This window comes from Oncorhynchus gorbuscha, linkage group LG23 (genome assembly GCF_021184085.1).
Source record: "Oncorhynchus gorbuscha isolate QuinsamMale2020 ecotype Even-year linkage group LG23, OgorEven_v1.0, whole genome shotgun sequence".
Lineage (NCBI taxonomy): Eukaryota > Metazoa > Chordata > Actinopteri > Salmoniformes > Salmonidae > Oncorhynchus > Oncorhynchus gorbuscha.
In genome coordinates, this window is record NC_060195.1 from 55,714,482 (window position 1) to 55,726,860 (window position 12,379).

Sequence of the window (12,379 nt, forward strand, 5' to 3'; positions counted from 1 at the left end):
TATCATTCTACAATGTAGAAAATATTTAAAAAAAAGAAAAGCCCTTGAATGAGTAGGTGTCCAAACTTTTGACTGGTTCTATATATCATGTGGATATAGTACATGTTGGATTGTACATGTGGATAATATGTTGGATTATGAATAAAGTGACTTAATAATCTGACTGATTTTCATGCAGTGGACCATAAATTAAAAAAATAGTGTAGTAGTGGAAGTAGGAATATAAAATTGATTGCAATGCAAATAGTAAGACATAAAACAGCATAGCCAATTTCTCTTGATGATGAGGCTACTTATTCCTACAAGTGAGTATCAAACCAAGGCCATATTTAAGTAGTGTGCACGTGAGTGATTGTGAATATATAGGTTATGATCGCAGACAATCAATGTTGAGGCACTTCATCTAAACAGTCCCCTCTGGACCAGTCCCCAACAGTGGCACAAAGGATGGTTTGCAAAACTAACATAGGTTAGTGATAAGGCCACCCCTCTGACTGCCACAATGTGAGAGGTATTGTACATGGATTTGATATGCGTGTGTTAAAGGCTCAGTTCAGTGGGAAGGATCTGTAGATCTGGGTTGTGTTCAGTAGGCAAGAAACTGAAGAAAATGCTCCAAAGGGAGACATAAAATATTGTCCAATAAGAAACACACTTTTTTTCCCCCCATTGCAAAAGGTTTCAAAACATTTTGCTACAGTATGTCCTAATGAACATGTCCCGGACTAATGCCACTGTGCTGCGGAGGCTCTGGTCTGGTTTGGTTCTGTGTGTCTGACTGAAAGGTTTGGTCTAGATCAAAGCAGACAACATTTGAAAGCCTTCTTGATCTTGCCTTCTTTTCCACCCTTGTCTTTACTCTCTGACATTTTCTTTTTTCGCACCTCCCTCATAAGATCAAAGAACACCTGAAAAGAGTGGACAGTTATTATTTCAGCCATATAGTTACATTGAAAGTTGATTTACTGTAAAGGTAGTTTTTAAATCATGCTTCTGGTATCCCATGTCTTGACACATTTCTATAACCTAATCCCCCCCATCTAAAAATGTAGAAATCCTAAGTAAGAAATGACATGGTGTATTGTTTCTAGTCCTACTGTAGCGAAGTGCACCATATGTTTAAAAGTTTGGTTACATACCTTGTCAACGTTGGCTCGTGTCTTGGCTGAGGTCTCCACGTACTGCACCCCCCACTCCTCTGCCTTGGCCCGGACCTCGTCCAACGACACCTGCCTGCGGTCCTCCAGATCAGACTTGTTCCCCACCACCAACAGAGGGATGGTATCGTTCTCTGCTTTCACCCGCATAATCTGCTCCCTAGGAAGACCCGTACAATACATTAGTCCTGATGAAGAACCAGTTGGATCTAAACACTGTTGGGGTGTAATTAGCAGTGTGGAGCTGCATTTTTAGTTCTGGGCATTTACATCTAAAAAAAGACCCACGAGCACCAACATGAAGTACATAGGAGCATATCAAATGAGGTGTCAAATGAAATATATACTTTTTTATTTTATGGCATAAGTAAAGGCTTTGATTTCTGGATAAACAGATGGGGGAAAGCATCAGAAATACATCAAAACACAATGTTGACGTAAAGACGCCTGCTAACTAATATTAACACATTTATTGCCTTGTGATTACGTTACCAAAAACACATCTTTAAGGTATACACCCCACTTGACTTACAGCCTGAATTGAACATTTATTTAATTGAGATTTAATGTCACTGACCTACACACAATACTCCCTAAATGTCAAAGTGGAATTGTTTTTAGAAATGAACAAATTAATTAAAAATGAAAAGCTGAAAAGTGTGGAACACTTATTGACTCAATCCCTTTGTTATGGCAAGTCTAAATAAGTTCAGGAGTAAACATGTGCTTAACAAGTCCCAAAATCATTTGCATGGACTAGTGTTTAACGGGATTTCTGAATGACTACCTCATCTCTATACCCCACACATACAATTATCTGTAAGATCACCAAGTCAAGCAGTGAATTTCAAACACTGAATCAACCAACGGCCAGGGTGAATAGAAGGAAGCCTGTACAAAATACAAATATTCCAAAACATGCATTCTGTTTGCAACAAGGCACTAAAGTAATACTGCAAAGAATGTGGCAAAGCAATTCACTTTTTGTCCTGAATACAAAGTGTCATATTCGGGTCAAATCCAATACAACACATTACGGAGTACCATTTTCAAGCATAGTGGTGGCTGCATCATTTTACTGGGTATGCTTGTAACATTAAGGGGTTGTTCAGGATTAAAGAAATACATGGAATGGAGCTAAGCACAGGCAAAAGCCTAGAGCAAAACCTGGTTCAGTCTGCTTTCCACCAAACACTGGGAGATTAATTCACCTTGTAGCAGGACAATAACTTAAAACACAAGGCCAAATCTACACTGGAGTTGCTTATCAAGAAGACAGTGAATGTTCCTGAATGGCTTAAAGTTTATATAAAGCACTAAATGTTCTAACTATATACAAGTATATATCCAGAATGTGTCCTGGTCAGGTGGTCCTGGCCCTATATTGTACATGGGTAAGGCATAGCCTGTCATTTGTCAGTTGATCATGCGTTTGATGTACTATAAAATCGGCCTATCAGAGTGGACGTACCGGAACTCTGAGGTGGCGGTGAACGACTCATGTTCAGTGATGGAGAAGACTAGCAGGAAGCCCTCTCCGCTCCGGAAGTAGTTGTCTCTGATGGCAGCATAGTCCTCCTGTCCAGCTGTGTCCAGGATGTCGATCTGGACCTCCTCTCCATCCAGCACCACCTTCTTCCTGTAGCTGTCTGCCTTGGTGGGCTCATAATCCTCCACAAACTAGGAGAAGGGAAGGAGTGAGTAAGGGAATTATTTTATTTAGAGAATCGTAAACTCTTTTCAATGGAAAAGCAGTATTGGAGGTTTGAGTGGTGGCTTGCCCAAGTCTCTCTTTAGCCTGGGCGTCCAGACCACATTCTACAAAGGGAGCAATGTACAGAGTCTGGTAAGGACCAGACTTATCGCGCTTACCTCATCATACATGAACTGCAGAGTGAGGGCTGACTTGCCGACACCGCCACTTCCCACCATGATCACCTTGTGCAGCACCAGAGAGCTCTGGTTCTTACTCTTTCCGGTAGACATCTTTGGATTTGGACACTGTCTGCAGCTACTATACTAACGGAAACCGCCTCCACCAGAACTTCCTACAGTTGGACACAAACATGTAAATTAGCCACTAAAACATCTTTTAAAAGTTGCAAAAAAGTGTCCAGAAAAAGGCAGGGTTTTGTATATGCATGTACATCTAATGTCAAAACAGATCCACATGGATGTAAAAGGTTGACAAAACAGCCCATCTCAAAAATGGCAGCTGACTGAAACATAGGCTGACCCCTATAATTTCATTAATGAGTTCAGCAGTGGTGGCAGCCTTCTAGGGCAAAATGATGTAGGCCTAACCTACTGCACTTTCAGCACACACCTTCACAGCCAATAGGTTGGGAAATGAAGCAAACATGTGCTTAGCCAAGTACCTCCTCCACAGAGTTGAGTGCTTACAGCAGTTTGTATATGAGCCTCCGACTCGCTATGCAATCGCTCCGTAAAAAAAGTGTATGTTTGTCCTCTGTTGAAGCATGTCTTTGTTTGCTGAACACCCCCCCCCAACATTTAACATTTTTATGGAGTAGAGACATCTCAAGGACCCCAGATAGCAAGGACCATAGTTACAATAATCTGAAGGAATGATATCAGTAGATCATGAAATGGATGTATAAATCAAGCATACAACAAGAGTGGAAAGCAGAAGAAGAAAGTGTGTGACAACCTCATGTCATCAACTGAATGAAGGCATCATGTCTAGTGTAGCTGCTGCAAAATGTAATGAGGACCCAAATATGATTATTATTATTTTTTTAATATAGAAAACAATGTATTGCTACAAGACCAGAGAAAACGTTCCCACAATGTAATAGGCCGTATTGTCAGTTCCAAAACAGAAATTAAAAGCATAATAAAACACTGTTCTCTGGAACTATAAGACCTTCACCATAGCCAAAAGTTATTTTAAATACAATACAGCTAAATGCATGCCCCTTTTAAGTGCCCTAACTACTGCCCTAAAATCCAACTTTGGCACAACTTATGTTTGGGGGGGGGGGGGACATTATACCGTTGCCGTGTTTTGTATCACATTCCAAAGATAAAAATGTCATGTCTCCCCTCTCCCCAGTGAAAATTGCACCCCTGCCAAAATCTAAATTTGATTTTAGACTTCTGATACTTTCTTCCTGCTACTTTTCTAGACCCGCCACTTTCTCTCAAGGAGCAGCTCTCGATTGGATATATACAAATTAGAACGCTGTGGTCAACCGAATATTGGATGAGAATCTGTCAATCAAATGACGTTCGTGCAAACTTCGGTATGTTTGACCAAGATAAAATATAAATCAAAACACGCTTTCTAATATCGATTTCCACTTGAACATACTTCTACAAAAGTGCATAGAGATAGCAAACGTCTCACCTCGTAATGCGTTTGGTGTATTTCTTGGCTGTTATCCGGTATACACCATGGGAACGCTGAAGTAGAGGACAAATTTCACTTACCAGCCTCAAATGCGGATATTTTGACCACTCCCGGACGTCGTGTGAAAAAACGTTCTATGAACAGGATGTGATGTCATATGGAATTTTGCCATCAAAGACAGTACAATATGAACAAGATGGGCTAAGACGGCTTCTCTCCGATCACACTTGTCGGCGATGTCATGGCGACGTTGAATAACTGATGCCGAGGTAAAAACCAAATCATGGTGTCAGTGATTTTCACATTCGGAAAGTCGGAGCTCTAGAAAGAGGCCCGAGTTCCCGAGTTAGAAATCCGAGTAGAATGACTGTTCGAATGGCATGCGCCATTTTTGAAGACTGCATGTAAAAAAAATATTAATATTTAGAAACTTGGCGCACACCATACATGCATTTTTCCCTTTATAAAATCAAACCGCCCCCGAAACTGTGCGCAGGTGAATGAACTAGCATTAAAACTGCCTGAAAAACGCCCATCATTCAACTTTTATTGTGACAATTATGCCTTTGTTTGCTGCATGCTTTTGATGTATAGAGTAGAGGAGACTGGATGGTTGTAACACTTTTCACCTTTTCGTCAGTTTCTCAGAGATTGTTTATGGGGGTGTATTTGAAACTTGACACAAACATCCTACAGCTGTCCTTTACAAATTGGTGTGGTTATTACATATGTCAATCAAATTGCAAATGCACGGTGTTGCCTTAAATACAAATCGTGAAGTGTTACAATTTACCCAATGGTCTAGGTTAGTAACAGTGCTTGGGGTGAATTGTAACAGAATGAAAAGTGCATATAATATAATAATAATATATGCCATTTAGCAGACGCTTTTATCCAAAGCGACTTACAGTCATGTGTGCATACATTCTACGTATGGGTGGTCCCGGGGATCGAACCCACTACCCTGGCGTTATATCATGACATGCGACTAATAATTAAACACCTTTATTGAGAACATGAGAGCAACATTGCCATGTTTAGCATTCTGTATGGCAGAGATAATAATACACTTAAATAATCAAATGTATTATTTTACCCTCTAAATGGTATTTCTCAACCATACAACAACTAGGCTAAACTAAACACCTACACCTGAATGTTTGTGGTGTGTGTCTGTGAGACTTTTATAACCGGTGCCTGTTTGATGGGTGTATCTGTCAAAATCACAGTTTTTCTCCTCTTCCTACCCCTTGTTGTAATTTTCTGGGGCCCTGCTTTTGGGAAGGGGCGTACATCAACTGGATTGATATTAGAAGGGTAACAAGGTGTTTCCCAGCCACAGCCTGATACATGTGGGGAGTTGTCCTGTGAGGTGACTGGAGAGGTGGCCGGGAAGGCAGCTGGAGAGGTGGCTTGGATAGCTGTGGGTACAGTGGGCACAGTAGCCTGAGGGGTCTCTGAAGAGGTGACCTGGAAGGCAGCTAGCAAGACCAACTTGTCAGCTGGAGCAGTTCTATCAGTGACAAGTGAGGGTGCAAAGTCACATTCCTGAAATATATCAGGGTTGTATGACCAAATGCCAGTGCACCTGAACCCAGCCAGTACATCGGTGGGTGTTGTGGCACCTGTTTTGACGAGGCCTGGAATGTCATATATGGGCAGTTGGAGAGGTGGCCTGGAAAGCTGTGGGCACAGTGGGCAAATTGGTCTAAGGGGTGTCTGAAGAGGTGAGCTGGGAGGCAGCTGGCAAAACCAGTGTGTCAGCTGGAGCAGGACGGTCAGTGACAAGTGAGGGTGAAAAGTCACATTCCTGAAATAGTCACATTCCTGAAATATATCAGGGTTGTATGGCCAAATGCCAGTGCATCTGAACCCAGCCAGTATATAGGTGAGTGTTGTGTCACCTGTTTTGACAAAGCCTGGAATGTCACATATGGTCAGTTGGAGAGCTGGCCTGGAAGACAGTTGGAGAGGTGGCCTGGAAAGCAGTTGGAGAGATGAACTGGAAAGTAGTTGGAGAGGTGGCCTGGAAAGCAGCTGGAGAGGTGGCCTGGAAGACAGTTGGAGAGGTGGCCTGGAAAGCAGCTGGAGAGGTGGCCTGGAAGACAGTTGGAGAGGTGGCCTGGAAAGCAGCTGGAGAGGTGGCCTGGAAGGCAGCTGGAGAGGTGGCCTGGAAGGCAGCTGGAGAGATGGCCTGGAAGGCAGCTGGAAAGCAGTGGCCTGGAAAGCAGTTGGAGAGGTGGCCTGGAAGGCAGCTGGAGAGGTGGCCTGGAAAGCAGCTGGAGAGGTGGCCTGGAAGGCAGCTGGAGAGGTGGCCTGGAAGGCAGTTGGAGAGGTGGCCTGGAAAGCAGTTGGAGAGGTGGCCTGGAAGGCAGCTGGAGAGGTGGCCTGGAAGGCAGCTGGAGAGGTGGCCTGGAAGGCAGCTGGAGAGGTGGCCTGGAAAGCAGTTGGAGAGGTGGCCTGGAAGGCAGCTGGAGAGGTGGCCTGGAAGGCAGCTGGAGAGGTGGCCTGGAAGGCAGCTGGAGAGGTGGCCTGGAAGGCAGCTGGAGAGGTGGCCTGGAAGGCAGCTGGAGAGGTGGCCTGGAAGGCAGCTGGAGAGGTAGCCTGGAAGGCAGCTGGAGAGGTAGCCTGGAAGGCAGCTGGAGAGGTAGCCTGGAAGGCAGCTGGAGAGGTAGCCTGGAAGGCAGCTGGAGAGGTAGCCTGGAAGGCAGCTGGAGAGGTAGCCTGGAAGGCAGCTGGAGAGGTAGCCTGGAAGGCAGCTGGAGAAGTAGCCTGGAAGGCAGGTAGCCTGGAAGGCAGCTGGAGAGGTAGCCTGGAAGGCAGCTGGAGAGGTAGCCTGGAAAGGCAGCTGGAGAGGTAGCCTGGAAGGCAGCTGGAGAGGTGGCCTGGAAGGCAGCTGGAGAGGTGGCCTGGAAGGCAGCTGGAGAGGTGGCCTGGAAGGCAGCTGGAGAGGTGGCCTGGAAGGCAGCTGGAGAGGTGGCCTGGAAGGCAGCTGGAGAGGTGGCCTGGAAGGCAGCTGGAGAGGTAGCCTGGAAGGCAGCTGGAGAGGTAGCCTGGAAGGCAGCTGGAGAGGTAGCCTGGAAGGCAGCTGGAGAGGTAGCCTGGAAGGCAGCTGGAGAGGTAGCCTGGAAGGCAGCTGGAGAGGTGGCCTGGAAGGCAGCTGGAGAGGTGGCCTGGAAGGCAGCTGGAGAGGTGGCCTGGAAGGCAGCTGGAGAGGTGGCCTGGAAGGCAGCTGGAGAGGTGGCCTGGAAGGCAGCTGGAGAGGTGGCCTGGAAGGCAGTTGGAGAGGTGGCCTGGAAAGCAGTTGGAGAGGTGGCCTGGAAGGCAGCTGGAGAGGTGGCCTGGAAGGCAGCTGGAGAGGTGGCCTGGAAGGCAGCTGGAGAGGTGGCCTGGAAAGCAGTTGGAGAGGTGGCCTGGAAGGCAGCTGGAGAGGTGGCCTGGAAGGCAGCTGGAGAGGTGGCCTGGAAGGCAGCTGGAGAGGTGGCCTGGAAGGCAGCTGGAGAGGTGGCCTGGAAGGCAGCTGGAGTGGTGGCCTGGAAGGCAGCTGGAGTGGTGGCCTGGAAGGCAGCTGGAGAGGTGGCCTGGAAAGCAGTTGGAGAGGTGGCCTGGAAGGCAGCTGGAGAGGTGGCCTGGAAGGCAGCTGGAGAGGTGGCCTGGAAGGCAGCTGGAGAGGTGGCCTGGAAGGCAGCTGGAGAGGTGGCCTGGAAGGCAGCTGGAGAGGTGGCCTGGAAAGCAGTTGGAGAGGTGGCCTGGAAGGCAGCTGGAGAGGTGGCCTGGAAGGCAGCTGGAGAGGTGGCCTGGAAGGCAGCTGGAGAGGTGGCCTGGAAGGCAGCTGGAGAGGTGGCCTGGAAGGCAGCTGGAGAGGTGGCCTGGAAGGCAGCTGGAGAGGTGGCCTGGAAGGCAGCTGGAGAGGTGGCCTGGAAGGCAGCTGGAGAGGTGGCCTGGAAGGCAGCTGGAGAGGTAGCCTGGAAGGCAGCTGGAGAGGTAGCCTGGAAGGCAGCTGGAGAGGTAGCCTGGAAGGTAGCTGGAGAGGTAGCCTGGAAGGCAGCTGGAGAGGTAGCCTGGAAGGGAGCTGGAGAAGTAGCCTGGAAGGCAGGTAGCCTGGAAGGCAGCTGGAGAGGTAGCCTGGAAGGCAGCTGGAGAGGTAGCTGGAGAGGTAGCCTGGAAAGGCAGCTGGAGAGGTAGCCTGGAAGGCAGCTGGAGAGGTGGCCTGGAAGGCAGCTGGAGAGGTGGCCTGGAAGGCAGCTGGAGAGGTGGCCTGGAAGGCAGCTGGAGAGGTGGCCTGGAAGGCAGCTGGAGAGGTGGCCTGGAAGGCAGCTGGAGTGGTGGCCTGGAAGGCAGCTGGAGAGGTGGCCTGGAAGGCAGCTGGAGAGGTGGCCTGGAAAGCAGTTGGAGAGGTGGCCTGGAAGGCAGCTGGAGAGGTGGCCTGGAAGGCAGCTGGAGAGGTGGCCTGGAAGGCAGCTGGAGAGGTGGCCTGGAAGGCAGCTGGAGAGGTGGCCTGGAAGGCAGCTGGAGAGGTGGCCTGGAAGGCAGCTGGAGAGGTGGCCTGGAAGGCAGCTGGAGAGGTAGCCTGGAAGGCAGATGGAGAGGTAGCCTGGAAGGCAGCTGGAGAGGTAGCCTGGAAGGCAGCTGGAGAGGTAGCCTGGAAGGCAGCTGGAGAGGTAGCCTGGAAGGGAGCTGGAGAAGTAGCCTGGAAGGCAGGTAGCCTGGAAGGCAGCTGGAGAGGTAGCCTGGAAGGCAGCTGGAGAGGTAGCTGGAGAGGTAGCCTGGAAAGGCAGCTGGAGAGGTAGCCTGGAAGGCAGCTGGAGAGGTGGCCTGGAAGGCAGCTGGAGAGGTGGCCTGGAAGGCAGCTGGAGAGGTGGCCTGGAAGGCAGCTGGAGAGGTGGCCTGGAAGGCAGCTGGAGAGGTGGCCTGGAAGGAAGCTGGAGAGGTGGCCTGGAAGGCAGCTGGAGAGGTAGCCTGGAAGGCAGCTGGAGAGGTAGCCTGGAAGGCAGCTGGAGAGGTAGCCTGGAAGGCAGCTGGAGAGGTAGCCTGGAAAGCAGCTGGAGAGGTAGCCTGGAAGGCAGCTGGAGAGGTGGCCTGGAAGGCAGCTGGAGAGGTGGCCTGGAAGGCAGCTGGAGAGGTGGCCTGGAAGGCAGCTGGAGAGGTGGCCTGGAAGGCAGCTGGAGAGGTGGCCTGGAAGGCAGCTGGAGAGGTGGCCTGGAAGGCAGCTGGAGAGGTGGCCTGGAAGGCAGCTGGAGAGGTGGCCTGGAAGGCAGCTGGAGAGGTGGCCTGGAAAGCAGTTGGAGAGGTGGCCTGGAAGGCAGCTGGAGAGGTGGCCTGGAAGGCAGCTGGAGAGGTGGCCAGGAAGGCAGCTGGAGAGGTGGCCTGGAAGGCAGCTGGAGAGGTGGCCTGGAAGGCAGCTGGAGTGGTGGCCTGGAAGGCAGCTGGAGAGGTGGCCTGGAAGGCAGCTGGAGAGGTGGCCTGGAAGGCAGCTGGAGAGGTAGCCTGGAAGGCAGCTGGAGAGGTAGCCTGGAAGGCAGCTGGAGAGGTAGCCTGGAAGGCAGCTGGAGAGGTAGCCTGGAAGGCAGCTGGAGAAGTAGCCTGGAAGGCAGGTAGCCTGGAAGGCAGCTGGAGAGGTAGCCTGGAAGGCAGCTGGAGAGGTAGCTGGAGAGGTAGCCTGGAAAGGCAGCTGGAGAGGTAGCCTGGAAGGCAGCTGGAGAGGTGGCCTGGAAGGCAGCTGGAGAGGTGGCCTGGAAGGCAGCTGGAGAGGTGGCCTGGAAGGCAGCTGGAGAGGTGGCCTGGAAGGCAGCTGGAGAGGTGGCCTGGAAGGCAGCTGGAGAGGTGGCCTGGAAGGCAGCTGGAGAGGTAGCCTGGAAGGCAGCTGGAGAGGTAGCCTGGAAGGCAGCTGGAGAGGTGGCCTGGAAGGCAGCTGGAGAGGTGGCCTGGAAGGCAGCTGGAGAGGTGGCCTGGAAGGCAGCTGGAGAGGTGGCCTGGAAGGCAGCTGGAGAGGTGGCCTGGAAGGCAGCTGGAGAGGTGGCCTGGAAGGCAGCTGGAGAGGTGGCCTGGAAGGCAGCTGGAGAGGTGGCCTGGAAGGCAGCTGGAGAGGTGGCCTGGAAGGCAGCTGGAGAGGTGGCCTGGAAGGCAGCTGGAGAGGTGGCCTGGAAGGCAGCTGGAGAGGTAGCCTGGAAGGCAGCTGGAGAGGTAGCCTGGAAGGCAGCTGGAGAAGTAGCCTGGAAGGCAGCTGGAGAGGTAGCCTGGAAGGCAGCTGGAGAGGTAGCTGGAGAGGTAGCCTGGAAAGGCAGCTGGAGAGGTAGCCTGGAAGGCAGCTGGAGAGGTAGCCTGGAAGGCAGCTGGAGAGGTAGCCTGGAAGGCAGCTGGAAGGCAGGTAGCCTGGAAGGCAGCTGGAGAAGTAGCCTGGAAGGCAGGTAGCCTGGAAGGCAGCTGGAGAGGTAGCCTGGAAGGCAGCTGGAGAGGTAGCTGGAGAGGTAGCCTGGAAAGGCAGCTGGAGAGGTAGCCTGGAAGGCAGCTGGAGAGGTAGCCTGGAAGGCAGCTGGAGAGGTGGCCTGGAAGGCAGCTGGAGAGGTAGCCTGGAAGGCAGCTGGAGAGGTAGCCTGGAAGGCAGCTGGAGAGATGGCCTGGAAGGCAGCTGGAGAGCAAATCAAATGTATTTATATAGCCCTTCTTACATCAGCTGATATCTCAAAGTGCTGTACAGAAGCCCAGCCTAAAACCCCAAACAGCAAGCAATGCAGGTGTAGAAGCACGGTGGCTCGGAAAAACTCCCTAGAAAGGCCAGAACCTAGGAAGAAACCTAGAGAGGAACCAGGCTATGAGGGGTGGCCAGTCCTCTTCTGGCTGTGTCGGGTGGAGATTATAACAAAACATGACCAAGATGTTAAAATGTTAATAAATGACCAGCATGGTCAAATAATAATAATCACAGTAGTTGCCAAGGGTGCAGCAAGTCAGCACCTCAGGAGTAAATGTCAGTTGGCTTTTCATAGCTGATCATTAAGAGTATCTCTACCACTCCTGCTGTCTCTAGAGAGTTGAAAACAGCAGGTCTGAGACAGGTAGCACGTCCGGTGAACAGGTCAGGGTTACATAGCCGCAGGCAGAACAGTTGAAACTGGAGCAGCAGCACGGCCAGGAGGACTGGGGACAGCAAGGAGTCATCATGCCAAATAGTCCTGAGGCATGGTCCTAGGGCTCAGGTCCCCCGAGAGAGAGAGAGAGAGAGAAAGAAAGAGATAATTAGAGAGAGACACCGGATATGACAGAAGTACTCCAGATATAACAAACTGACCGCTTCAAAATGAAAAAAAAAGAATTGCAAAATGTTGTGGACCTGTAAACAGATTGTTTGAATTCAAACATATTTTGCATTTACTTTTCCCCAAACCTAAATATGCTGCACTGCCCGCGAATTCTGAAACGTTGTCTAGCATGCTCGATAAAATCTAAAACCTACTAGGCCTAGTTACAGTGGTATCCTACACTCTTCAAAGCAAAATATCAACTGTCTGTTCATCTGTTAAATTCTACTGTAGGCTTTATTATAAACCACGCTCCCTTTTGGATGCATAGAACAAAATACTTGAAATTAATAGCCTACCTAATAGGCCCAATTAAATGAGAGATGAGCATTGTAATTTGTTGTAGGTTAAAACTTCTTCTGTAACATGAACCTATCATGGCCAGGAAAGGTGGTGTGGAATTTATTCTGCATGAAAATATGTATTATGTTTATAAATGAAATGTTTAGTTGAGGCATTTGAAATTACAGTAGGGTATTCAGATATACAGTAGCCTAGCCTAAAATAAAAATGTACATGGAAAAGGTGAAAGGCCTGTTCTACCATTAAAC

At 50.0% G+C, this 12,379-nt stretch overlaps 1 protein-coding gene across 4 annotated transcripts; it reads right to left on the bottom strand.

Annotated features, from left to right (window-relative positions):
- Nucleotides 1–773: 773 nt before the first annotated feature.
- LOC124010885 (ras-related protein ralB-B-like) lies at nucleotides 774–4,669 on the bottom strand. Of its 4 annotated transcripts, none has more exons than XM_046323639.1 (5): nucleotides 4,528–4,669; nucleotides 3,030–3,205; nucleotides 2,629–2,837; nucleotides 1,140–1,317; nucleotides 774–908 (listed from the first exon to the last, which is right to left on the bottom strand). In XM_046323639.1, the coding sequence occupies exons 2-5, from the start codon at nucleotides 3,141–3,143 to the stop codon at nucleotides 798–800; spliced, it is 612 nt and encodes a 203-aa protein (XP_046179595.1). In that variant the 5' UTR covers nucleotides 3,144–3,205; nucleotides 4,528–4,669; the 3' UTR covers nucleotides 774–797. The 4 variants fall into 4 exon arrangements, with proteins under 4 accessions (XP_046179595.1, XP_046179596.1, XP_046179594.1 ...); XM_046323640.1 differs by having other exon boundaries at nucleotides 3,030–3,208; nucleotides 4,528–4,667; XM_046323638.1 differs by having other exon boundaries at nucleotides 4,611–4,655.
- Between the last annotated feature and the right edge of the window lie 7,710 nt (nucleotides 4,670–12,379).

Excerpts from the sequence above, each read along its gene's own strand:
- LOC124010885 (XM_046323639.1), bottom strand. The coding sequence starts at position 3,143 with ATGTCTACCGGAAAGAGTAAGAACCAGAGCTCTCTGGTGCTGCACAAG. Across the intron at positions 1,318-2,628 it reads ACCGCCACCTCAGAGTTCCG|GGAGCAGATTATGCGGGTGA; the intron begins GTACGTCCACTC and ends GGGTCTTCCTAG. Across the intron at positions 909-1,139 it reads CACGAGCCAACGTTGACAAG|GTGTTCTTTGATCTTATGAG; the intron begins GTATGTAACCAA and ends CACTCTTTTCAG.